Genomic DNA, 27015 nt, shown 5'->3' on the forward strand with positions numbered 1-27015 from the left:
ATGATGTGGAAAATAGAAAAATTGCCTGCAGTTAGCTGCGTGCGGACAGAGCGAGAGAGAGAGAGAGAGAGAGAGAGAGAGAGATGGAAGAAAGGTGGAGAGAGGGGAAAGGGGTTGGGTTCGAGAGAGGAAGAGAGTGGGATAGTCCACCCACTTTGGGGCTAGATTGAGATTAAGAGCGGTTAACAGAAGTTTCAGTTACATGGCTTGTTTTTCCTGCCTTCACACACACACACACACACACACACACACACACACACACACACACACAGCAACTTCTTCTGCCTCCTCTTGTCAGTTGTTGACCTTTTGAGTGCAAGTAAATTGAAGTTAAACGCAATTGTTGACAAGCTGCTGTGCCTTTTTCTTTTGCTTCTTAGTTTATTTTGTTTGCCCAGTACACATTTTACTAGCTTAAGTGCGTTTGCCAACTTGATGGACGCTTGTGTGAGTTGCTGAAGCTCAAGATGATTTAGCTAGATGCCGATCTGAGAAGTTGCCCATAAAAGTTGCATCTTATACAAATAAAATAAAGTAATGTGACTACTAAATTAATTCTCTTTAAAGTAGAACACCTCAAAATTGAATATAATCGAATCTAAAAAAGGAAATATTGTATTTAAAATATTCATTTTCTTCTAGAAAAAAGCAATAGCAATAGCAAACAAGTACGATAGATTTAGTTGAGTGTGCTCGACTGTCCATTTTGAATAGGAATAAAGTAGTGCGGTATTATTCCTAAAAGTATACTAAGTTCATATACCACAAAAATACTAAACAATAATACTGTGAGATACTAGCTACTCATTGTATATAGTATAAGCCAAACAATACGGTATTATTTTCCAAAATATACCAACATTAGTATACCGCAAAAATACTAAAATTATACATAATTATGTATTTTGTATATTGTATATAGTCTTACATTAAAAATATACCAACGAGTGCAAAATATACCAGATTTTCAGCCAAAGCATTATTTCAGACCTGTATAAAGTTACAACAAACTTCTCCCCAATGGGTAGCGGGTATCAATAGCAAGAGTTGTCTATCACAAATAAAATAAAGTACTTTGACTCTTAAATTAATTTCCTTTACAATAGAACACCTTAAAATTTAACATCGAATATAAAATTAAAATAAACGAAATATAGTATTTAAAAGTTCCTCTTATTTATAGGGAAATATGTAACGTTTCCAAGTGGAAAATCCATTCAGTTTTCAGTTTGTAGCTTGAAGCATGAGCACTGGCAATTTGGCACTTGATGTTTGAGCATTAAGCGCAAAGTGTTTGTGCGCCTTTGCCAAAGAACAGAAACTGCAAAATGAACAAATAAACAAAACTTCAGTCAAATGTGCCCCTACACGATACACACTTGCTGATTGATTTTCAAATGTGCGTAATCAATAAAAAAAAAAAAAAAACAGCAAAAAACACAAAGCACAAACAATAACAAAAAGCCAATGGAGATACCGTGGAAAGAATACGAGTCGTATGCTTAATGCCCGAACACACGCATATCAGTGACGTCAAATGGAATGAAAATTGGAAATAAATAAATAAATAAACAGCAGCTGAATTGGGGAACTTATAGTGATCAGGCGAACGAACACACAACACTAGTTGCTGCCAATTGGCACATAAATATTTGAATTCTAATAACGCCACAGGCGATGGAAATCATTCTGGCTGGCGTCCCTATAAATATAATCGTTTATAAGATGAGCACAAATAACACTAACACTAACACACAAACACACGCCTTTATGAGCATCTTTGTTATATGGGGTACTTAAGCTAATTTCTGTCTAGTGGGTCATAAGTGGTTTTCCAGCTTGTGGCCCCCAAAACGATGAAAACGACGACGACGACTGACCGATGTTGCAAAACGCTGTGCTGACTGGACACATTTTATGTTATGTTTGGGGTTTTAGTTCGCTCCGTTTGGGTTAACAATTCACATCGTAATACAATCAATTTCCATTCGATTCATATTCAATTTGTGTCGTACTCGTTGTGCGCTTCGTTTGGCCAATTGAGTTGAACAAATTGAACTGGCATTTGTTATTATTATTATTATTGCACAATAGCATTATTGTGCAGGGTATTTTGTAGTTGTTAATTGCTGATTAAAGGTTTTATCAGCTTGTCCCTATTTAGCGATAAATTAATTCGGTTATCATAATCAATGTTTTTAGCGCTTATCAGATTAAATCAACTATAATCACTTATCGCTCAAACAATTATGTTAGATGTGAAAAGCTAATCTTATCTTAAGCAATATTTACTGTCATTTCCCACAAACTCAAACTGTTCACTGACAATTTTGTATAAATTCTTTGACACCACAATTTGTCTAATTGCAAATGAAATGCTTGCTTGTGGTTTTGCATACTTTGTTTTGCAGGTGCCAAAAAGGAATGCAATAAAGTTGCAAAATTCTACATTGTTTGTACATTGGAAAAAGCACTGGAAAAATAATGTTTTCAAATCAAGATTTATGCCTAAGAAGTAAGAAATTTCTTCTAAAAAGTTCTTTAAGAGCATGAAAACATTTTGAAGTTAGAAAACATATCAATGAAGCTATGAACGCAAATACTGAATTTGGTTGGGAGCAGATCAAAATTGTGGAAGTTATTTGTATGGGGAAAAACGTGTACTTAAACTTAGTTGCTTTGGTTGACAATCTGGTATATTTTGTATTATAACATTATAGTATATCAAACCAAAAGAATAGTATGTTTTGGTCTTATTTTATGAACACAATGAATTTATAGATTATTATGAACAGGTATTTTTCTTCAGTGCATCAACTTCCAATCGAGCAACTTTAATTTGTAGTCTTTGTCGAATATCAAATGACTCATAATGAACCAACTGTTGGAATTGTCATATTAAATATTAATTCGAGTCTCAAATAACACTTAGTACAACTCGAAATGACTCACTTATAGCAGCCACAGCTGGCAAGGGGAGAAGAACACTTGGAACTCTTCGAGTGAGTGTCGCAAAACTTTTGAACTTTGACAATTCCATCGAAGAGCTCAAGCACAATTCGTCTCTCATTATTAGAAATTAACAAGTTTTTAACAAGTTCGGACATTCCTTGTAAACGATAGACGGTTTTTTTTTGTCACCGAAAGGGACTTGAAATGGAGACGAGATAATATACGAAATGTATGGTTAAAAGAGCATTATGAAGTTCTGCTTTCTGGCTTCCCCAATCTGTAATCCACTTGCAGATATGTCTTATTGATACCTTCCTCTCTTCTTGCCTCTTTCGTAAGCCTTTGAATGGAGAGCTGACAAAAACACACGTAAATCTCGCTCTATCTTTCGTTTCATTTCTCCATTTGCAAGCTGTGTGCAATTTGTCAGACCTCAGAGCAAAGCAGCAAAGATTGTGAATTTGCCATTTTGCCAGTCGGTTAAAACAGGTGTAGGCCAAAGTGAAAATAGTGAAAAGGCAGTGGAAAGTAAAAAGAGTGGAAAAAATATTGCGACACGTTGCAAAGTGCGAACGGTTTGCTTTTGCATTTGCTGTGACAAAGAGCCGTAACCAGAGCAAAAGCGAGACAACCTTTTAAGCCTCAAAAATGGCATGCACTCGAAACACAGGCCATCATTGACGACGCACCGCACGTCGCACGTCGTATGCCGCATGCCGCATGTCGCATGCCACACGTCGTGTTTTCCCTTTTGGCTTACTAGCTCAATAAATTGCATGAAAACCAGCGCTCTCTCTCTGCGTGTGTGTGTGTGTGTGTGTGTGTGTGTGTGTGTGGGCCTCTGTGGTGCTACTGCTGCGCTTCATGGGCGTGGCATTGAGAGCCACTTAACAAAAAGTAAAGTAAAAAAAATGTGAGCTTGAGAGTGCGTTGGCTTGCGGCAAAGGCATGCAGACAGTCGGAGATGGAGGCAGCGTCGACACTTCATCGGTAGCAACTTGCTTTAGCTTCTTCACTTTTTTTTGTGTGTTTTACTTTTACCTCGTTCTGTTTTAGCTGTTAAGTTTCGCCCCGCTCGCTTTTTTGCACTATATATCGCTGTGTGCAGTGTATTTTGTAGTGTCGCCGTGTGGGCAAAATTGTAAGCAACTGTTGCCTGCCGATGACAGCTTCATTGCGCCTGAATAGTTCGGCGTGCAACGCGTTTTTCCATTAATCGAGCGCACTCCATATGTGCGAATATGTGTGTGTGTGTGGGGGTTCGTGGGTCGTATGCGTAATGTTGATTACATTTGCGCACAACGCGGCGTATGCACAATTTTAATTACTATGTGCAACAAATGCCAAAGACGGCGAGCAAGCAAGCAAGCAAGCGAAGCGCCACAAATCGAATGCTGCCACACAGCTCAACTTCTTTTCACACTCACATACACACACATAAGTAGTATATATTATGTGTGTGTGTGTGTGTGTGTTTGTGTGTGCATCAGCCGTGCATATCCGTTCGCCTCATCTGGCAATGAGCTGAGAATTCGCTTTGAGAAATTCATTCGAAAATGTTCCCTTTCAGTCCGTTAAATCTGCATCGATATTGCCCATTCTATCTAATGCAATTTGCAATCAGTAAACAGCTGATTAGAGAAGATTTTTAGTACATGGAAATTTCTATAAATAGAAAACTAAGAGGTTTTCATTGACAACTTTATTTACATACACAGCGAGTACACTTTATTTAATTGCTGAAATTTCTAGTCTAGTTCAAATTTTTACATTTTTGTGCCATGATTTGATTTGAATTTTATTTTCTTATACTTTCAATAAATTTAATGTTTACGGTTCAAGCTGTACTTGGCATTTTTTCAAAATTTCTGGTGTCAAGGTATTAAATGCACATATTTTTATTGTTGATTATTTCAATACATTTTATTTGGAATTCATTCAGTTGTAAACTCCATATATTTATTTTATTTATTTTCTTTCGTCTCAATTCAAGATTCTTTACTTTCAATAAAGTTTAGTTTTTATGTATTTATATTTATATTTTCCATATTTGTTAAGTCTGTCGTCTAGATTTTGTTTAGTATTTAATTTGCTGATATTGATTTTCATATTTATTTCATTATTAAACATTTTATGTGTGTTTATAAAGAAAGCAAATATACAAGTCGCTTTAAAATGTTTGAAGTTTGGTTAAAGTTATACGGAAGATGGCAACCACAGCGACGAGCGAGTTGCGACACAAAGGGAAAACGTGAAGCAGCAACTATGACAACAGAACGGGAAGTTGCAACTGTTGTCGCTGCAGCAACAGCAGCAACAGCAGCAGCAACAGCAGCAGCAATAGCAGCAGTTACTGCCACACTGACAACACTTTACTAATAGTGTTGCAAGTTTATTATATTTAAAAGATGATGCCATTGTCTGGGCCAGGATGCTGCAAGGCAGACGTTGCATGCTGCTTGCTGTTTGCGGAAGCTTAGTCGTTCAACAGCGATTTCTCCTGCATTTCTTTTGCCATTTACCAGCTACCTTTCGCTGTCTTGACTTGATTCTGAGTGTGTGTGTGTATTTGCTGTGAGTGTGAAAGTTGCTTCTTGCAGGTGTGTGTGTGCTCAGTAAGCTGCTTAGCCTTGCGAAACCCCAGGACATTACCAAGAAGAGGAGTAACATATATGTATGTAAGTACATAACATATGCTGATATGGTAATACACATTACAGATGCACACACTCTGATAGCAGCACTCATACAGGGGTTTTACTTTGAGTGTGCTGCGGATAAATGCGATTCGGCCACATTACAAAAGGAGGAAAATATGTTTCAACTGCGTTGTTCCATTTCCTTTTTAAACTTTCGTTAGAGTTTCACAACTGATTTTTCTGACATTACTTTACTGCAATATAAAATCAAATAGCAAGCGTAATTTTCAATCTAAAGCGAATTTTGATACATACAAAAATAACTACAGTATTTATGATTTCTGATAATTTTGTTGCGATCAAAAATTGTAGAATTTATTCAAGAATAACTCTATGGTATATTTTGAATGTTGTACTATAATGATATAGCAACTATAGCCTTCGGCATATTTTAGTGGCATATATTTGGTATATTTGTAGAATATAGTTTTTTTAAGAGAACACTTAAACACACTTCTTACTTGTTTACAATATCTTTTCGATATTTTTCATTTGGTCACAATAATAAAACGAGGAAAATATATTTCAACTGCCATATGGGCAATTCTCTGATGTCGAATGCGACATTTGTACGCATTCAAACTGAAAAAAAACATGTGCCAAGACATTATTTTAATTTTGTAAAAATTGAAACTTATAGCTCTCGGTTAGCACTATAATTGGTGCTAAGATGGATTTTGGGCAATTGTTCGTTTTCAAGAAAATTTGAAAAATGTTGCGCATTCGCACGCGACAAAAACAGAAGTTACTTTTTCAAAAACCAGTTCAAGCACTTATTTCAGCGAAACGTGATGAAAGATTTTAATGCAATTAATTTTAATGTATTATGCATATATTTATCTAAATAGTGTATTTGGTTTGACTTAAAAATATTAAGTTGTCTTTTTTTAAATTAAATTTTAATCACTGTCGCACGCGACATGTCGCACGCGACATTTTTTCCATCATACTTTTTATGCTGTTTTTTGTACTTTTTAAGTTCATTTGAAGAGCATCTGAAGCATTTTCATAGTTTTTTGATATATTCAATATATATTTTTATTTTCAACTGAAATTTCATACTTTAAAAAATAACTTTAATAAAGGTAAACAAAACGTAATATATTCATATCATGTACATTAGAAACATAATTACCTATCTTAAATTACATCATTAATGTCAAAACATTTTTTTTATGAATATACTGTTCTAGTAGATTTCGTTTGTTGGCCATTTCAGCCAAACAAATTCATTTGGTTTATACCCGGTATACTGTGCACATTCATTCTATCATTGTTTTTAATGACAATGTCTCAATTGGCGCTTATGACATGAAATTTATATTATTTTTTGCACATAAAAAGAGTATGCATCATCTACACTAAAAAAAAAAATAATTTAACGAAAAAAAAAATTTTTTTTTGCCATGTCGCACGCGACAAACTTTCAAAAATTCTTAAAAATGAAGTTGTGCTTATATTCATCCAAATTTTATTTTATTATATTTGGTAGCAAAATATGTGTTTGGACACAGTTTTGCATGCTCAATGGACAAAAACTTTAGATGCACTCATAACAAATGCTGTTTTTCACTGTCGCACGCGACAAAAATAGAAGCTGATTAGCTGAAAAGAAATTTACCGTTATTAGCTATTGCATTATTTCATTTATATATTTTGTATATTCCTTGGATATTAAACAAGATATTAAACTAAGGGTATCAATGCATACTGACTCCCTTTAAGGAAATGAATCAAAACAAAACTTGTAGTAGAAATCTTCAAAACAGAACTTTTGCTCATCTTCGACTTTGCATTGAAATTTTTCAAAATGTGTTATGAGTAAATGGAAAAATCGTTTATATTAGTTAAATGTAATATTTTCCCTATAAACAAATGTGAAGAAAACATGCTTTTATAGAGTTTGAATTTTTTGGCGCCGGTTGCACTTTCTAGAGAATTGCCCATATTTTATTTTATAAATTTACCTTATTAGACATTATATCAAGTATTATACATCCATCATTATTTTTTTAATACATTTTATCAATCTTTTCTATTTTCCGATTATGTTCGATTTCCATTGTTTAATTTGCAGCGTTTCGATTCGATTGTTCTCACTTTGCCGATATTTTCTTTGGCACATTTCTAAGCCTTTGGCTCCATTATTGCATTTCATTTCCATTGTTTCGCCTTCCATTGTTCCACTTCCGCCATATTGATAGCTTTTACTAATGGACCATTCTCAGCTCTTTCCCTTTTTTATAAGCTATTAACATACTGCAACAACATATGTTCGCCTATTTATGAAAAAACAAGTAAGAAAGCTACAGTCGAGTGCACTCGACTGTGAGATACTCGCTACCCATTTTGAATAAAAGAAATATATTTTGCGGTATTTTCTCAAAATATACCAAATATACTGCAAAAATACTAAAAAAATATACCGAATGGTATATTTGGTATATAGACATAGTACCGTATTCAAAATATACCATAGACGGCAAAATATACCAGATTGTCAGCCAAAGCAACTAAGACCCCTAGTAAGTAGGCGTTTTTGCCCATATAAAAGTATTTCTTTAATAACTTGGACAATTTTTATCTGATCGCAACCAAATTTTCAGGAATCATGTAATACTGTAGTTATTATTGTATATACCAAAATTCGGAACTCTAGCTTTAAAATTACGCTTGTTATTCGATTTTTTTGATTTGCGGGGCGGAAGTGGGCGTGGCAAAAATTTGAAACAAACTTGATCTGCGTGCAAACATAACAAATGCTGTCGAAAAAAAATTATAGCTCTATCTCATATAGTCTCTGAGATCTAGGTGTTCATACGGACAGACGGACAGACGGACATGGCTATATCGTCTCGGCTGTTGACGCTGATCAAGAATATATATACTTTATAGGGTCGGAGATGCCTCCTTCTACCTGTTACATACATTTCCTGCCGGCACAAAGTTATAATACCCTTCTACCCTATGGGTAGCGGGTATAAAAAAAGAATTTTGCGCCCTCATAAGGAATGAAATGAATACAGCAAAAAAAGGTCTTTACCACACACTTGACTAACACAAAACAAAAAAAAAGGAAAGAAACCATGCCAGAAAGAAGGAAAACTTTTCCTTTCTCCGGCACACAAAAAGTTTCTCACTATTATACGGACAAGTACTTTCAACTTATTAAGGAGCTGTGCGGCGGTGCACAAAACTTTGATGTTCTTTGTGGGCTGTGCACGGTTTCTGTGGGCGTGAATTTGCGTAGTTGCCGCCAAGCTTGAAGCTTGGATATTTTGTTTACATTTCAGCCAAAAAGGAGCAACGACAAACTAGTTCAATATGCTGTTTACATAATGTTTAATTCTAATATATGCGAGGTAAATTAAAACAGTTGCAAACTGAAAATTAATTCACAACATGCGCATACGAATATTTGCTCTCTTTTTGGTAGACATGTGCTCATTAGTGGAGTCAATAGCCATTTATTGCAAATGTAATTCAATATTTATAAATTGCATTGATTGCGATAATCATTGTACGAATTGCGTGCTTCTAAAGAACTACTTTCAATCTCTTGCCATTAGCCAATTAAATATTCACATATAAATCTTATTTATTGTGCAATAAATATTTGATATGCTCCATTATTGCCAAACAAATGCACAATTAATATGCATAATAAACGAGCATCAATTAATTAGTTACAAAACTTTCAAATCAAGTTCATTTTTAATTTCCATTACAATGACAATTTTCCGGCAAATTACAAAATTTGCTTAGCTCTCTTGAGAAGCACACAAAATGTAGAAAAAAATCAATTATTAAAACACCCGAGAACTAGACAATAGATGGCAGCTGGAGCCACACAGCATTTGGGGAAAATGTTGAGTATTTTTAATTTCCATTTAACTTTTTGGGGCACAAAACTTTGCCATCTTGTTCTTGTGTTGGCTTGACTTGGCTTGGCTTGGCAGTTAAGTGTGCTATTTTTGGATCTCTCTACTGCTCACTCTCAATTATGAAATGCCCTCAGAGTATTTAAATATTATCTATTGGCCAACAATCAGGTCAAACACACACACACACACACACACAGAGAGAGTTTGGTTCATTATGCAAATGTGAGGGAAACTTTTCAGCCAATTTGGCCAATTGTCAATGTTTTTACAAGAGTTTTCCATATAACTGAACTCCCCGAAGGCAAAAAGTATAGAGACAATATATGTATGAATATGCATCCACATTCACATTCACATTTGCATCCACATCGACATCCACATATGTATGTATTTATACAATTTGATTGTGCAGAGTGCTTCATTATGATTTAATGCACTCGACTTCGTTGCGGATGGCATTGACAATCACAATCACAATCACAATGACAATAACGCTGACATGGCCGTGGCAGTTTACCTTCCCTCCCTCCCTCCTTCACTCCTCCAATAAGTTTTATTGAATTTTCCCAATCAACCAATGCAGGCCGTTGCGCTGCAGTTATGTGCTAAAAATGGCAACATTTCAGTTTTTGTCCACCTGACACATTGACGTTAATTGATATTAGCGCATTATGAACCTGCTGCGATTGTTATTTATAACTGTTGTCCATCATCATAATGAATTTGGGGGTGAGGTGGGCAAAAGGTCAGAGGGCGTAAAGTCAATTTATCTGTGTGCAACTCTGCATTAGATTCTATTTTTAAACTAGCTAAACGTATGTGTATGTGTGGGTAAGAAAAGTGTTTGTTCTTAGCCGTTTTTGGAATTCTTCGAAATGTATTTTGGAAAACTTTACGTGGGTTTTGCGGCCATGAACGGTAGCTGTTGTGGGATTTGTCTGTCTGTCTATCTGTCTGGGGTGGCCTGTTCTGTTCTGGTCGACAACATACAAGTCCAGGCGGGTATTTGCAATTGCCCTTTTGGACACAGCAAACCGATAACAAGGAATTTTTGATTGGTTATCGACAAAAAGCCAAAAGCCCAAGTATTTTTCTTGGCACAAATGGAGACAGTTGCACGGAAATAGAAATAGAACTAGTAAAAAAGCTACACTCTAGTGTGCTCAACTGTGAGATACCCGCTACACATTTTGTGCTAAATCAAAACAGTGCGGTATTCATTTTAAAATATACCAAAATAATATACCGCAAATAAAAATATACCAAAGGATATGTTTGGAATATTGCATTCAAAATATACCACAAAGTAAAGTAAATAAAGTACTATATTCTAAATAGAGTGCAAAATATACCAGATTATCAGCTAAAGCAAAGTTTTCTTAAATAACATATACAATTTGTATGTGATCTCATTCAAATTTTCGGGAATTATAAAGGCTATTGCTGTTATTATACGTACCAAAAATGTTATGTCTATCTCTTATAGTCTCTGAGATCTACATAGGTTTATATACGGACGGACAGACAGACAGACATGGCTATACCATTTCAGCTATTGAAGATAGCTATTTGATAATTTATGGTATGGGAAATGCCTCCTTCTGCCTTTTACAAACATTTCCTGCATAATACCCTTCTACTTTATGTATGTACAGGTATGAAAATAAAAAACCCCAAACAATTTTTTGGTCTATTAAACTTTGGCAAAAATTGAGAAATGTGTGCCCCAAAAAAATGCTCCCATATCTAATCAACAAAGTGCAGCTCATTTGTGCAGTCTCTCTGTCTGTCCTTTTACCCTAAGCAAAGCGTGTGTTGCTGTCATTCGGTGTGCAATGTGCATTTTCAGTTCGTGGAAATTTGGAATTTTGTGAAAAGGCAGATGGCAGTTTTACTTCTGTTCGGTGCTTTGAACATTCAAGCAATTCACTGCAGGTGCAGTTTATTGCCAGCTTTGAATGCTTTTCACTTTAATTGTCTGTAAAACGTACTAACAAAGCAGTTGAATAAATAATACGAAGAATAAAGCTTCAGTTTTGTGTATTTAAAAAAGAGTTATTTACTCTTTCTTTCTATTTTTGAAATTTTTGAGTGGTTTTCACTTTAATTGGCTGTAAAACGTTTCAATAACACAATTAAATAAATAATAGAATGAATAAGGTATCGGTTTTGTTTACACAAACTCGACTTTTACTCTATGTTATGTGCAAAAGAGGCTGTCTAAAACTTTTGACCATAATTGACATATTATAGAAAAAGTGTTGTTGTTGTCCTTTTTTAACATAATATTTAATTACAGAGCATTCGCCTAGCCCGCACTTATGCTTGATCGTTTTGAGTGCATACTCAAATGGCAAGCAAATCAAATTTTCTCATATTTATTTTTTAGCTTTAATGTAATGCAGCAACTGCGTGTGTGTGTGGCAAGTGGCCAAGCTTGTTGGTTGCTGGTTGCTGGTTGCTGGGTTTCCTCTGTTTCTGTCTCTGTCTGTAGCATAACTTGCAGCTATTTGGCTGGTGTGCACAATGTTGTTATACGGTACTTGTATGTCGATAACAGCAACTGCCAACTAGAAGCCACAAGAGCAACTACTTCGTCTGGTCAGGGAACGATACTGAAATGCTTCATTGCACTCAGCGCTGTGCTGCTGACCAGGCGCATACACAACACTGACTGGGCTTGTTCTGCCTGCCAAATTGTTGAGACACACACACACACACATCCTTACACACACACATACAGTGAGTGTGGCCCTGGGGCCATAACAGGCTAACAACATTTGACCACATGCACACGTGGGCAAGCACACAGCGCCTAAGCGATTTTTTTTTTTAGGTCATCGCAAAAATTCCATTTTGGCCAGCAAAAAGAGGTATTACAGAAACGCCTTGCAAAGCAACTCTGCCATGACTAAAAATCTTTCTTCTTATTGCCTTGGCTCAAATCCAATTGTACTGATAAATGAATAAAGGCAAAATACTCGGAAGTTCAGCTCTTAAATGCCAGCGAAAAGTTTTCAAAACTGAAATGAAAGTGCGTTTTTTTTAAATACTTTGTTTCCTAAAGTTTTAATTAATATCATTTATAATGGACCTGAAAAGGGAAACAGTTTAAAAATTTCTTTATGTTAAGTTGTCAAAATATTGATGTCATATCGATATACTGATAACACGATAGATCGATAGCAGATGGGATATCGATGATATCGAAGAGGAGTCTCGTAGAAAGCGAGCTGACGTGCATGAAGCACTCAAATGTAGAATTGAATCGATATATATTTTCTGCTAATAATTATAGGTTTAAAATTATATAAAATTAAAACAATTCAAATTTAACCTTGCAAAGTATTGTCAGTATAATAATATGATATGGAGCAAAGGAATAATTTAAGCTTCATATTTTCTGGTTAATTTTTGAAGCAACTTTCGATAATTTTCCATTTCATGCAATCTACGTTCTTTTGGCTCTAAGTTGGGGATTAGAAAATGGTTCATTATTAGTTAATACGCCCAAAAAGTATGTGCTTTGCATACAAAATTGACTCTGGGTGTTTCTTGGAATTCAACGAAGTTCGCGCGCCCTGGAGACGAAAACTTTTCTTTTGTGCTCTCGGTGGTTTCTTCGAACTTCGTCGAATGGCTTAACAAATGTTTAAAGATATTGCAATTCCGTTAAAGTGTTGAATGCAAATTGTGTTTTGGTTTATATTTACTTTTTTCTCTTTTTTTTTTTTTTTTTTTTGTCGTCGTCTCATCCAGTGAAAAGTTTATCCGATATGCGTGTGTATGTGTGTTGATGTGTATGTGTGTCAGTATATGACATTTGTTATAAATTTAATTAAAACAAAATGCCGGAAACGAGTGAAGTGCAGAGCTGGGGCTGACAAAACTTGTCTAACTGGCTGGCAGCCCTGACAGACAGACATGCAGCCGGATAGACAGATAGACGGGTAGACTGACATAAAGAGCGAGCGAGAGAGAACGAGGGAGGGAGAGAGAGGGAGAGAGAGAGAGAGAGGTGCTGGGCTCATGTGCCTTAAAACAACGTAGCAACAGCAACAGCAGCCAAGTTGCAGACAGACTCTCGCATATCACAAAACTTTTCAAAGGGTTGCCCCATATGATGGCTGCAAACTGAGTGGCAAGAAGAGTGGAAACGTGGGGAGGTGGGGGTGAAAGTGAAATAGAAGAAGAACTATAGTATGTTCAGTGGCTGCTATTAAAAGGATTCGCTCGCAAAAAGTTTCGGTTTCCGCCGAAACCGACACAAAATAAAAAGCGGGTGAACAAAAAATAAATAAATAACAGGCGAGTTTTTCTTCCTCTTTGTGTGTGTATGTGTGTTTTTTTTTCTCTCTCTCTCTCTCTTTTGGCTTGTCGCTGACGGCGTTTTACACGCAAAAAAAAAAGCCAAAAAAAGGAAAAAATGGAACAGAAAAATTAGATGTATGTGTGGGTTGGTTAGATGGATGGAAAGCAGAGAGCTCAGATTTAGGATTAAGCTCTCAACTTTGTGCAGCTAATGTTGAAAATTTGTTAATTAAGCATCGCTCTCTCGCTCGTAAAGCGAGTGCAATTACATGGCCCAATGGCGGCCTAAGTAGCAAATCGTGTTGAGACCCGGGTCTGAGAGAGATACTTTTATTTCGCTTTCACTTTCGCTTTCGCTTACGCTTTTGTTTTTGCGCATTTTCGCCTTGACTTGAAACACAAAACCTCAAAATCGCTCCCGAAAGTGCCTCAGTTTACATAGCACATTGTAAATATAGTACATCGTGTATTCTCAGTCTATGTTAATGGCAGAAGGCAAAGACCTTAAATTGTGACTTGCATTTTAGCATTTGACCAATAAAATGTATTTTTAGCACAATTTACGATCCCAGTGTAGTCAAATAAACAAATTTATTTAATTATAGTCGCGCATCTGATAAACAGTGAATTCAATTCTTTAAATTTACATCAGCTTAATTGACATTAATTATCATTCAGATGCCATCGGGAATTATTTGAGTACAATTTTTCCATTTCATATATGCAACCGCAATGATTTTCAATATCGATACAGAGCTTATCCGTTAATGGAAGCATTTCAATCGTTACGTTACGTTACGTTACGTTACGGTTATTGTGCTGTGGCATTATTATTACAACATGCTCGCATATTAATACGACAATTGTGTCTTTTAGCTCTCAGCTCAAGGTGAATTGAAAAATCGATTTGACCTGCATTAAAAAATGACCCGACGACAAGTTGTTGACCCAGCGTAAATATCGTGTTCCCAGTTGCCAGCTTTCTGCATGAGTGTGTGTGTGTATGTGTGTGTGTGTGTGCCGCCCCCAAATAACTGTTTTTCACAGTCGGTTATTAATTTATAAAACTGAATTATTTATTTTGGGGAGTTGTTGTTAAACTGTAACAGCCAAACCAACAATAACAACAACAATAATCATAACAATTACAATAAAAACGAAATGAGGCCCACAAAAAAAAAGAAGGAAAAGTAAAAGCCACACAATATGTGACTGTGAGTGCGAAAGAGATGGCGGGTGTAAGAGAGTGAGAAGGCAAGAGTGAGTGTGCGAGAGTCGTTTTGCCTTCATTTGATTGTTATTTGGTGTTGATTACTTCATTTCAACAATAACAAACGCGCTGCGAAAGGGAAAGGGAAAAAAACAACAAGCCCCAGAACACGTGCTCACTTCACACAGCCAAACAGACAGACAGACAGACAGACAAACGGACAGAGAGACAGACTGTAGAATGTTATCAGTACCATTCACCCACCGCCCTCAACGTTATCTCCTGCACCTGGGCATTGGGCGAGGAGGAGAGTGCATAGAGCACCGCTTGGGCCACATCATCGGCTTGTAGGATCACATCGCCCAGCTGCGCCTTAATCTCATCCGAGACAATCTCGGTGGCCACCCAGCCGGGGTTAATGCTCTGTTAGGAAATTGAAGAAAAAATAAGGAAATTGGTAATAATTATTAATAGCTTAATTATAGAGGCATAACAGGTAAAACAATATTTATTTTTAGCCTTTTTTGTGGTTCATATAAATAGAATAAATAATAATAGAATTTACTCATTTCTTTAGTGAATTTGTTAAGCGGAAGAGTTTTGGAAAGTCATAATAATTATACATTACTTTTGTGGTATATAATTTAAATAATTCTTAATGTAATAAATGTTTAATTGCGCTGTTGCCTTTGCTTTTTTTTTTAGCGAGAATAAGTTCAATATCGCATCTGTCTATCCTAACATATTGGCCGTAGTTCACAATCGCATTTTCTGCTAAACCTATCTTATCATTACAATACTTTAAACTAACCATTTAGAGTGTAAGATAAAGGCAAATATTTTACATTTATTCTCTACAAAAATAAATTAGAAGCTTTTCGGAATTTAAATGAATTGCCAAAACAGAAAGATTTCATATTTTGCATTCATTCTCTCCGAAAATAAATTGGAAGCTACTCCGAATTTAAACAAATTGCCAAATAAAAAGATATCTTAGCCAAACCTTGTTTAAATTCCTCTTTCACTTACCGTTGTCTTGATCTTTGACTTGGCTGTGATCAATTCCTGCCTGCAGATCTCATGCACAGCGGTCAATGCGAATTTACTAGGCGTATACGCATTGAGACTGGGATCCACAGGTCCTGGATTGTAGCCTGCCAAACCGGCCGTGCTGTTGATGAAAAACAAATGTCCGGCCATCTCACGGCGTCTCATACTGCTCGCTGCCAACTTGGTGCAGTAAATGCTGCCCATCAGATTCGTCTGCAGTATCTGGCTGATCTCTGGCACCGGCATATCGAGCAATTGGCCATCGCGCACAATGCCCGCATTATTGATGAGCACATCGATGCCGCCCAACTGCTGTTCGATCCACTCGAAGGCGCTATTCACCTGCCCCTCGGCAGATACATCGCAGGTCCGCTGATGGAAACGTGACTGCTGCTCCACGGGCAGCGATTGACGCAGTTGCTCCAGTCGCTCGGTGCGACGTGCAAGGCCAACCACCTGCAGACCGGCGGCAACCAAAAGTCGCGTGCATGCAGCTCCAATGCCTGAGCTGGCGCCGGTTATCACAGCCACACGATTCTGCCAACGTTCCATGATCCACTGTCAGCAATTGAGAAACATTCAGCTGATTTTTATAGCAATCGCTTATCAACTGTTTTACTCTCTTTATAGCGTGCTCTCTGGCTGAGAGATGAGCGCGTGTAGTTGATTCAATTTCTTAGCTAAATGCTACTTCTACATAGATTGGCTTGTATTCATATTCTTTCTTCTCCTTATACTTTTATGCTTCTATTTATCTTATTTGCTGAGAATGAGTTCTATCAATACCTCACTCTGTATATTAAATTTACAAATGTTTGCTTTACATCGTGCATTTTCGTTTCACGCGCTCAGCTCTAAGCAGCTCTAATCTCAGCATGACGTGTCGCTAGCTTTTGATTTTGCTCTTTGCTTTGGAACAGACCACCACACAACAGCTGTTCGCTCAGGTTCAGTCTGGCGATGCGGTTCTCGAGGGCTTGTTTGTTTGTTTGTTTGCTTGCCTCTCGCCTTATCTGTTGCCCCCTTTACAATCAGCTGCCTAGTGATAATGGGCAATTTGAAGTTTTTACAGATCGCAAGGTTTTCATTTTTCTTGCTGCTGATGTGGACTTCCTTCAAATTGAAGTATATTTATTATTATTTATTTATTAACATGTTAATAAATATACAAAATAATATAATAACTAAAAAAAGGGATTGCTAGCTACTAAGGCCATCGACTTGAAATATATTTATGCTATTACTCATTAATCTATACTTGTTTGAGCGTAATTATTCTTTAATTTTTATCTATATTTCATTTTAAGTTAGTACAATTTCTTTATTATTATACTACAGTATGTTTTGAATATAGTTCTATATATCAATATACCAAATATAGATTTTTTATATACTTTAGTATTTCGGTGGTATATTTAAAGAATGAAACTGCACAGTTTTACTTTTATTCAAAACAGTACTTAAAATATACCAAATTGGTATACCAAAAAATATTAAAATAGTATTACATTGAAAATATACCACAGCGTACTTAAGATACCAAATTATCGCACAATGAAAATAACATCCAAAAAATAATTTAAATGCTATTGCATGGCCTAAAAGTAAGTATATAATATTATTATATATCGTAGTTGGTATATTGATATAGTACTACATTGAAAATATTTCACAGTGTACTAAATATACCAAGTTATCGCACAATGAAAATAATATTCAAAATTAATTTAAATGCTATTGCATGACCTAAAAGTAAGTCTCTAATATTATTAATGATTTTTATTTTCATAGTATTCTGCGCCTAAATAAAATAAGCTCAAAGTTATCAAAGTTTTGCTACTTGGCAGCTTATTAATGCAACTGCTGCAAATGAATGTATTTCACCATCAAAGAGCGCAAATTGGTTTGCTACAGAGCAACATTGTTGCCGCATTCAGAAGTAGCATGCAGCATGAGAATAAATATGCTATATATAGAGTACACTCGCTGTGAGTGTGTGTGTGTGTGTGAGTGAGTGGGGCGCTTTTAAAAGTTGTGGTCGCAGTTTAGCTGCGGTTTTAAGGTCTGCTTTCAAATTAGCTGCCTGGCAAATGGGTTAATAAGCCTGCCAGCGATATGGCCGACAAACGCGACTCTCTATCTGTGTTGGTGTGGGTGTGTTTGTGTGAGTGTGCAGTATATATATGTATATGCATTTATGGGGTTTCAGATGCCACACACAGCGACTCGTTCTCTCCTCCTCCTCCTCCATATGCAGGCATACTTATATGGACCATTAAAAAAAAAGCCAACATGCAGTGCCAGTTAAACGGCGACTCGTGTTGTGCGCTCTCTACACACACACTCACACTCACAGTCACATACACACATGTAGTGTGGAAAATGCCAACACACCTATACCAATGCATTTGCGGAAAAAGGATCCGCTTGGCTCTTTCTGCTTTATCACCGTCGTCGCCGTCGTTGTTGTTTTTGCACGTTTTTTGCTCATTTTTTTTATGGGAACGCTCGTAACATTCAAGAGATGCTTAAATGGGAAACAATAAAAGCTCGATGAGTGTGGGCGGGGGCGGGGGCGGGGGCAGGGGTAAGAGTGTGTGTGTGTGTGTGGGACTTAGCTTAAGGCAGAAATGGGAGCAGCTTCACACGGGTTTTAACGAGCTTGCTTTGCCCTGCTTTGTGTCCTTTCCTTCGTATTTTTTGCAATTGTTGCAAGTGCAAGTGGTGCTGCAACATGTTGCAAGTGTGTGTGCGTTTTGTGTGTGTGGCCATGTTGTGTTCATCAAATCACGACCGTCATTTTGCAGCACTTTATCATGCAATTACAAGTGCAAAACGATGTGTGTGGCGGCGACACTTAAAAAAAAAAGAAACGCAACATTAACATCAAATTGAATGTCGCTACACAAATTGCCAGGCAGCAATCTGATTAACACGCTCTCCTCTATATCCACATATAGTATACATACTATATATATACGATATATATATAGTTTGGCAGCTGCTTGATAACAGAGACACATCCACTCTAAGCGACTCTCATCAATAATTTGACGGCAATTTCTATAGCAATTTGTATGGATTTGCTAGCTATTCAGCGAGTTTGATGGCAACGCATCACTAGCCACGCCCCCACGCCTCCCTAATTCGTGGACTACCTGCTGCCTTGAGTCATTGGCAACTGACTCGTTGACTCGTTGTTGTCTCTGCTCCCTTCGCTTTGTCTTTAACGGTTGCTCGTTTGCGATGCTAAACGTGTCAATAGACCCCTGAACGTAAATATTCCATCTACCTTCTCACTCAATTTTCTCACTTATCTCAGCATATATACAAATTTCAAGCCGCTGGCTGAGATTCTACTTTGTGTAGAGCAAAAGTGAAGCTCGCTTCTTGTCTCTATTATTATTTTATTCTATTTCAGTTTCAGTTTCATTCTCTCATTTTATTTGGTTTTAATTTATTTCCATGCCACACGTTGTGGCAAATAAAAATTGGCAGCCGAAAATAGAATCACAATATTTTGGCAGCAGCAGGAAACTGTGTCAGAAAAACAAAAGAAAAACCTTCGAACAGACAACCAAATATACAACTTAATTGCCCAACACTCTGCAGCACGAGTTAAAGCAAAATAAGAAATAAGAAAATAATGTTACATGATAGCTTTGAACGAAAGCAGAGCGGTATTATTCTTATAATACCAAATTAATATACTGTAAGAATACAAAAATATATTAACGATTTCATTTGGTATATTAATATAGTATTACAATCAAAATATACCACATTGTAAGCCAAAAGGAATCATAAACAAGTAAGTCGAGTGTGCTCGACTGTGAGATACCCGTTGCTCATGTTGAATAAAGGCAAAGCAATTCGGTGTTATTCTTATAATATACCAAATTAATATACACCGAAAAATATAAAAATATCGCAACTAGTTTTTCACAGATCATAAATACTGTAGTTACTATTGTTATGTACCAACAAGTAAGAAAGTTACACTCGAGTGTGCTCGACTGTGAGATACCCGCTACCCATTTTTAATAAAGGCAAAATATTGCGGTATCATTTTCAAAAAATATACCGAAAATACCAAAAAAATACTAAAAAATACCAAATGGTATGTTTCGTATATCGATATACTACACCATTCAAAATATACCATAAACGGCACAATGTGCCAGATTGTCGGCCAAAGCAACTCAGACCCCTAGTAAGTAGGTGTTTTTGCCCAAAAGTATTTCTTTAATAACTCCCACAATTTTTATCTGATCGCAACCAAATTTTCAGGAATCATAACTACTACAGTAATTATTGTATATACCGAAATTCTAGCTTTTAAATTACACTTGTTATTCGATTTTTTTGATTTGCGGGGGCGGAAGTGGGCGTGGCAAAAATTTGAAACAAACTTGATCTGCGTGCAAACATAACAAATGCTGTCGAAAAAAAATTATAGCTCTATCTCTTATAGTCTCTGAGATCTAGGTGTTCATACGGACCGACGGACAGACGGACAGACGGACATGGCTATATCGTCTCGGCTGTTGACGCTGATCAAGAATATATGTACATATATACTTTATGGGGTCTGAGATGTCTCCTTTTGCCTTTTTTAATACTCTTCTACCCTATGGATAGTTGGTATACAAATTTTCGTATGCAATCAAACAATTGTTAATAAATTACAAACATTAGAATTAATTATCGAAAACCCGTTTCAAACTAATCGATATTTTGGCACTCTGCTCGCTAATTGCAATTTATGTGAAACACCGCAAACATAATAGAAAACATTTTTGGCATGTTCGATTAATTTCTATTTAGTACTTTTTTGGAGCGCCAAAGAATGTGAAACTAATCAAGGACTCGCATTGTGTGTGTATATGGCATAAGGGTTTATTCAAAAGCGTATTTTACGGCATTTGCAGGTCAACAATTGAATAAATGTACGTAGTTGAATGCTTTTGTGTTGCGGCTGACAATAGTTTTTCCATTTTCCATTTTCTATGCGTTTGTTTGCAGTGCAGCTGCATAAATTAATTTCGTGGGGGCAGGTGTAAATTAAATTTTAAAACTGCACAACAATCTGCGGTGGCAACAGCATGTGGCAAGGGCCCGCATAAACACACACACACACACTAATTGTATCTTTCTCTCTGTGCGTGTGTGGCGGCTTACTTCTGTTTATCCACTGGCAAAAACAAGTAGAGAGGAGCAACAAAGCACAATTAAAATCACTTGTCTGTTTGCTCACTCTCCCACAATCTTCTCTCTCTCTCTCCCTCTCTCTTTCGAGTGTGTCTTGTTCTTTTCTGTGAATTCTTTTGAATTTCAAATATTTGCAACATTTTGTGCTTAGTTTTCAATATGTTGTTGACAAGCAGCGAGAGCAGCTAGCTAGCTCATGCTCATCCTGCCTGAGCTGTCTTCGTTGTCTGCCACATAGTCGCCTCATTTGACTGCTTAAAATGTCATTAACAACAATTTGTTGTCGCTTAGCTTCGCTCATTGGCTGCCATCATCAAAGTCCTTTTCGCGTTGCGCCATTTCGCATTAATTTTTTTCTTTGCTTTTGCGTTTGTGTTTGCCATGGCATGGCCTTAACGCTGCTTTCAGTCAAAGTTGGGGAGAAGGAGTGACAGAGAGAGAGAGAGAGACAACTTTGAGCGACAGAGAGCGAGTGAAGCCTGCCCCAGCAGCCGGAGCGTGGTATGCATTATCCATACGATGACACTAAGATCCTTGACAACGCATCCACACAATGCGCAGCACATCGCAGCTGATGGCAAACTGAACTGAATGCCCCAAAGACGTTTGGACGTTGACTAAATGCCGGATAATGAGACACACATAATAAATGAGCTACATGTAAATAAAGTGCGCGTCAAATGCAAGAGCAGCAAAGTTTTTTGCTATTGTAAAACTTAAATCGAAACTTTTCGCTAACTAAATATTGATAAATATTTGTAGCTGATAATATTTCGAAAATGTTTAGTAACTAAACTATAAATATAGCTTACAAATTTTAAAGCAATATTTTTATTTAATTTTTACTGCCTTGCTTGTAATTAAAAATATACAAATTTAATATTTTTTTTAAGTAATTTGTGGTCATGTTTTGTGAGTACATTTAATTTATATATCATGTCTAGATTTTTCTTTCAAATTATTTTAAAACTGAATCTTAATAAATGGCTGTCACTTTTTGAAGAAATATATTTTTTTATTGCACTTTGAATTTTTTATTTTTAAACATTGAACCATTTTTTTTTTACATTTCTGCCGATGCTTTAGTAAATTCTTTTAATTTACATTTTGACTGCATTATTATTAAAAGTTTTACAACAAAATCCTGAAAAGTAGTTAAGAAATTTGAATGCAATATTTATACCCTATTTATACTCTGTAATATATTTTGAATATAATACTATATTAATATACCAAATATAGTGTTTGGGTTTTTTGTTTGCAATATTTATAGCATATGTTATTTAGAGTCTCTGGTATATTTTAAATACTACTACTATATCAATATACCAATTGTATCAGTCGGTATATTTTTAGTATTTTTACGGTATTGATTCGGTATATTTTACAATTAATACCGCACTTCAAAAGAAAGACTACAAAATAATATTTGTTTTGAACTCTACCTCATTTTTGTTAGCAAGTTCAAAAGTAGCTTCAATTGACAGTTTTAGGCCGATTCTTGGGAAATGAAAATTGCTTTATCAATGAGAATATTCAACCGCTTCGCCAGAAGTTCATGTTTGTGCTATTAATGTTTTTTTTTCTTTGTGTGTGTACGAGAGGCGGCAGCTTTCTTTTCATTTTGGGCAATCTTGTGTCACTCAGTTTGGGAGGCGCGCAAAGTTTGCACTTGCAGTCCGTTCAAGGTGGGGGAGGAGGAGGTGTTTAAAGTAAGGAACCCAAAGTTATAAAGCAGGTAAACGATGCGAACAACAAAAGGAAGCGAAAAACGTTAACAAACATTTTGGAAAAAGCAAAACGAAACTTTTTGTTGTTTTCTTTTTTTTTTGTTGCCTTCCACTTTTCACTTTCTTAGCGTGTTTCTTGTTGTTGGCTGCATTACATTGTGGCAGCTTGAGGGATTGATGATGAGAATAATAGCAGTGGGGAGGGCGTGGCTGATGTGGGCGTGTACTGTGCACTTTTCCCCTATTGTTGCCCCTGTGTGTGTTTCTTCGTGCCATTTGTTACGCGCACAAAACGGGCCATCATTTGGTGCTTTAGTTTACAGGTTCTATAAAATTATCACAAATGAGGCAAGCAACGCAACAATGTAAACTGTTAGTGCCACTTGCCCCTTTCCCCGTCTCCCCTTTCCTATCTGCCAGACTGACTGACCACCGTAATGGAGTGGAATGAAAGCCAACAATAACATGGGGATATCGCTTTCACTGGATGAGCAGCACATAAATGTATATTTGCTCGCCAGCTATTGTTTACTTGTGGCTCCAGTTGTTGTTGTTGTTCTCGTTGTTGTTGTCATTTAAGTGGCTTCATTTACCAAATAAATAATGTTGCATCATTTCGAATGCCACAAAAATTACAAACCTACACATTTTTAAAGTTTCAACGCATATTATTTCACTCTTTGCGTAGGCTTTTTTCTTGGAATTTGACAAATAATTAACGAATATTATTTGGCTTAAATGCCAGCTATTGATTTGATAAAACAATGTGCGCATTCCCCAATTTGTTTTCTTTTTCTTGGAATGTAATGTATTCTTAAGAAAGAAAACCCTTTGAAAATGCCATTTTTAAACATTTAAAGTTTCGTTCTTAACTTAAAGTTTTGCTGCAAAGAAAGTTGTGTGTTGGCAGCTGAGACTCGTTAATATCACTTGCCACACTCATTAGCCGAACGAGATTTATGCGCAATTGAATAAAACAAAACAAATTGCGAAACTAACTGCAGAACTGAGACGCAACAACGCTGTCTCAGCTAATGAATTTGCGGTTAGAAGTTGGCTAGCCAGCTAACTGATTGGCAATCAGTGGCTGCTTTCGTTCTTGGCTTTAAGCGTACGTATATCACTGCCAGCTAAAAAGCTAATCAGCTATTAGAGGGGCACCACAAAATATTACACATACGCCCCCTAAGGCACCAGAGGCACCTGAGGTGCTGAGGCGCTCACCTGGGCTTGGCACTTTTTACACTTAACTCAATTTGCAGTGCCACACACACACGCACACAAACACAGAAAGAAAAACATTCCATGTTTCCCTGTCCACTGGATTCCAAGAGAGTGAAACACAGAGAGAGAGAGAGAGAGACTTCTATGGCAGCTTTAGCTAACTCTGCTCGTAGCTGTGGCTGTGGCTATGGCTATGGCAGCTTTTGGTTCGACCACTCGGCACCTTTATGGAGGTGTCGGGACAGTGTGAGAATAGAGGGGAAGGGAGAGTGAAATGCCAAGGGACTTGGTATAGAAAATTATTGCTCAACGGAAAACAATTATTTCGTGCCGGTTTCTGGCATGCCATTAAAGTGAGTCCAGCTAGCCAGTTCCAAAGGCGATGGCCCCACAGGAGCGAGCTGCCACACAGCCAACACACTCCTGTCTTTCTATCGCTCTTTCTCTCTGTGTATGTGTGTGTGTTGTGTAATCTGAATATTGCCGTGACTCGTTGCAGTGGCCACTGTTCGCTATTAAATTGCATTTGCTTGGGGCTGTTATTTGGGTTATCGACACAACGCGCGATTCACTCTCGAAGCACTAAAACTTAGCCAAAGGAAAGACTTCTCTGCTCTATGCATACATATATTTAATATACATAAGTATATTCAACGTGTATGTGTGTGTGTATTATGAGCATTTCCATTAGGCATGCAGACATGTCTGTGTCATTGATCCCATGTCAAACCAAACTGAGTGCAATCACATCAAATTGTGCATGGCAAACAAATTGAAAGCAAATCGTCCAACAACAACATTCACTGTAAAAAGCTAATAAATATTTGCTCTCTCTCTCTCTCTCTCTATCTCTCTCTCGTCATTTTCAATCAAATTTATATGCGCTCAAATTGAAATCTTGTTCAAATTCCACAAACATTTCTTTGCACAATAAAATACATTTACAATTTGGCAGTATTTTGAAAGAAATTTGCCAGAGAATTTATATTTATATTATTGAAATGCTGTCGAAAGTTGTCCAAACACAACACGAAATTTAACAATCTACATTGAATGTTACTTCTTTTCTTCTGACACAACTTTTGTTTCTATCAAAAATATATCTTATTTTAACGACAACTATATTTAGTTACTAATTTCCTTTTTTTTGTGTTATTTTCTGCTTTGATATTGAATCTTCATGGAATGTTACTTTATTCCTTGTGATATTTTCATTGTCACTAAAAATATTTCGAAATATAAATTTGCATTCTCTTATGTTTACGACAACTTAATTTAGCTATTAATTTCATTTTTGTCTCTGTAATTTTTTACTTTTATAAGACCTGCGCTGAATAGCAATTATAATTAAAAACTATATTTCATTTCGTTATTCTTTGGCTTTAATAGCAAAAGGGTGTTTGGACCTGCGGTTTTTTTTAGTTTTTGGTTTCGTTTTACTTGAGTGTGTGTGTGTATGTGTGATGTCTGGGTGCTTTATTGTGATTTAGCTTAGTTGGGATTTCGTTTGCTTTTGCTGTGCCGCTGGCCACATGGCGTATGTGTGATATTTGGTAATGGCCTGTAATTAAGCAGCACGTTCTTCTGCCTGCTGCCTGTTGTTGTTATTGTTGCCAACGCCTGCGAGCGACTTCCGTTTGTTGTTTGGCTGCGAAACATGAAACTCTAATTACCAGGAAAAGAGGCTACCAAAAAGAAACATACACAAAAAAAAACACAGAAAAAAAAGGAAACACAACAACAGCGAAAAGTAAATAAATAAATACATACAAAACACAAGCACACCTGGACAGGATTTAGAGAACACCAAGCCAAGCACGTGGACATTATACAATCTGTAAGTGTGAGAGAGAGAGAGAGAGATAGAGTGAGAGAGATAAGCAACTGGACAGCAGTTAAGTGGGGAGCTACACCAAAACGTTCAATTATCAGGCCACATTTGGTTGTCATTAGAATGTTTGCTTAATGTTCGACAGTCGTGTTCCGGACTCTCTCCTTTGGGAGTTGAATGGAGGAATCTTGGCCAGATCGTTGGCCTGGATATCATCATAATTTTTTTTTGGTTTTGGCATGCCTTCGTTCAAAACGTCATCTGCATAATATGACTCGTAAATGTTTAATGTGCATTTAATTTTCCAGCAGCAGCAGCAGCAGCGAACGAACGCCTAATGACACTCAAATTGTACATATCAAGTGGGTGTAACTTCCTGTGTATGTGTGTGTGTGTGTGTGTGTGTGTGTGTGTGTGTGTGTGTGTGTGTGTGTGTGTTGTAACTGTTCTGGACAGCGACAGCGAAATGAAAGCAGTTACCAAAGGGTTAAGCTGCGGATGGTTGGCATAAAATATGCCATGGGGAAATTAAATGTAATGGCTGCCTTTCGGGCGCATTTGTCATGGGCGTAACTCACCTCCCCCCTCCTCTTTCTCCATGTGTGTGTGTGGAAATTACAGACGTTAGATATTAGTGCCGTTTGTTACCTTTTTAATGACAGTTGTTGCACATTTTTCATATGCCAGTTGGCCAACATAAAACACATAAAAAAAGGGCACAATTATTGAGCATTTTGATTTTTCCGGCAGCCGAGATTAATTTGAATTAAAATTATGTGCAATTCAAAAGTTGGCTCATTATTAATATCATAGCTTGATTTATTTTTGTATTTCATTCTTTTTATTACTTTTCATTTGACTGCGCCTGAATGAACCAATATTCAAACATGTCGCATTCAATGACATCTGCTGT

At 36.6% G+C, this 27015-nt stretch overlaps 2 protein-coding genes across 2 annotated transcripts in view; both read right to left on the minus strand.

Annotated features, from left to right (window-relative positions):
• LOC132796135 (GATA zinc finger domain-containing protein 14) overlaps positions 1 to 27015 on the minus strand; it is a 221033-nt gene that overhangs the window by 47082 nt on the left and 146936 nt on the right. The window lies entirely within an intron of this gene.
• Positions 14898 to 16676, minus strand: LOC132796542 (farnesol dehydrogenase). The gene is made up of 2 exons (XM_060807745.1): positions 16086 to 16676; positions 14898 to 15479 (listed from the first exon to the last, which is right to left on the minus strand). The coding sequence occupies exons 1-2, from the start codon at positions 16656 to 16658 to the stop codon at positions 15303 to 15305; spliced, it is 750 nt and encodes a 249-aa protein (XP_060663728.1). The 5' UTR covers positions 16659 to 16676; the 3' UTR covers positions 14898 to 15302.

Source organism: Drosophila nasuta, chromosome X (assembly GCF_023558535.2).
Source record: "Drosophila nasuta strain 15112-1781.00 chromosome X, ASM2355853v1, whole genome shotgun sequence".
Taxonomy (NCBI): Eukaryota; Metazoa; Arthropoda; class Insecta; order Diptera; family Drosophilidae; genus Drosophila; species Drosophila nasuta.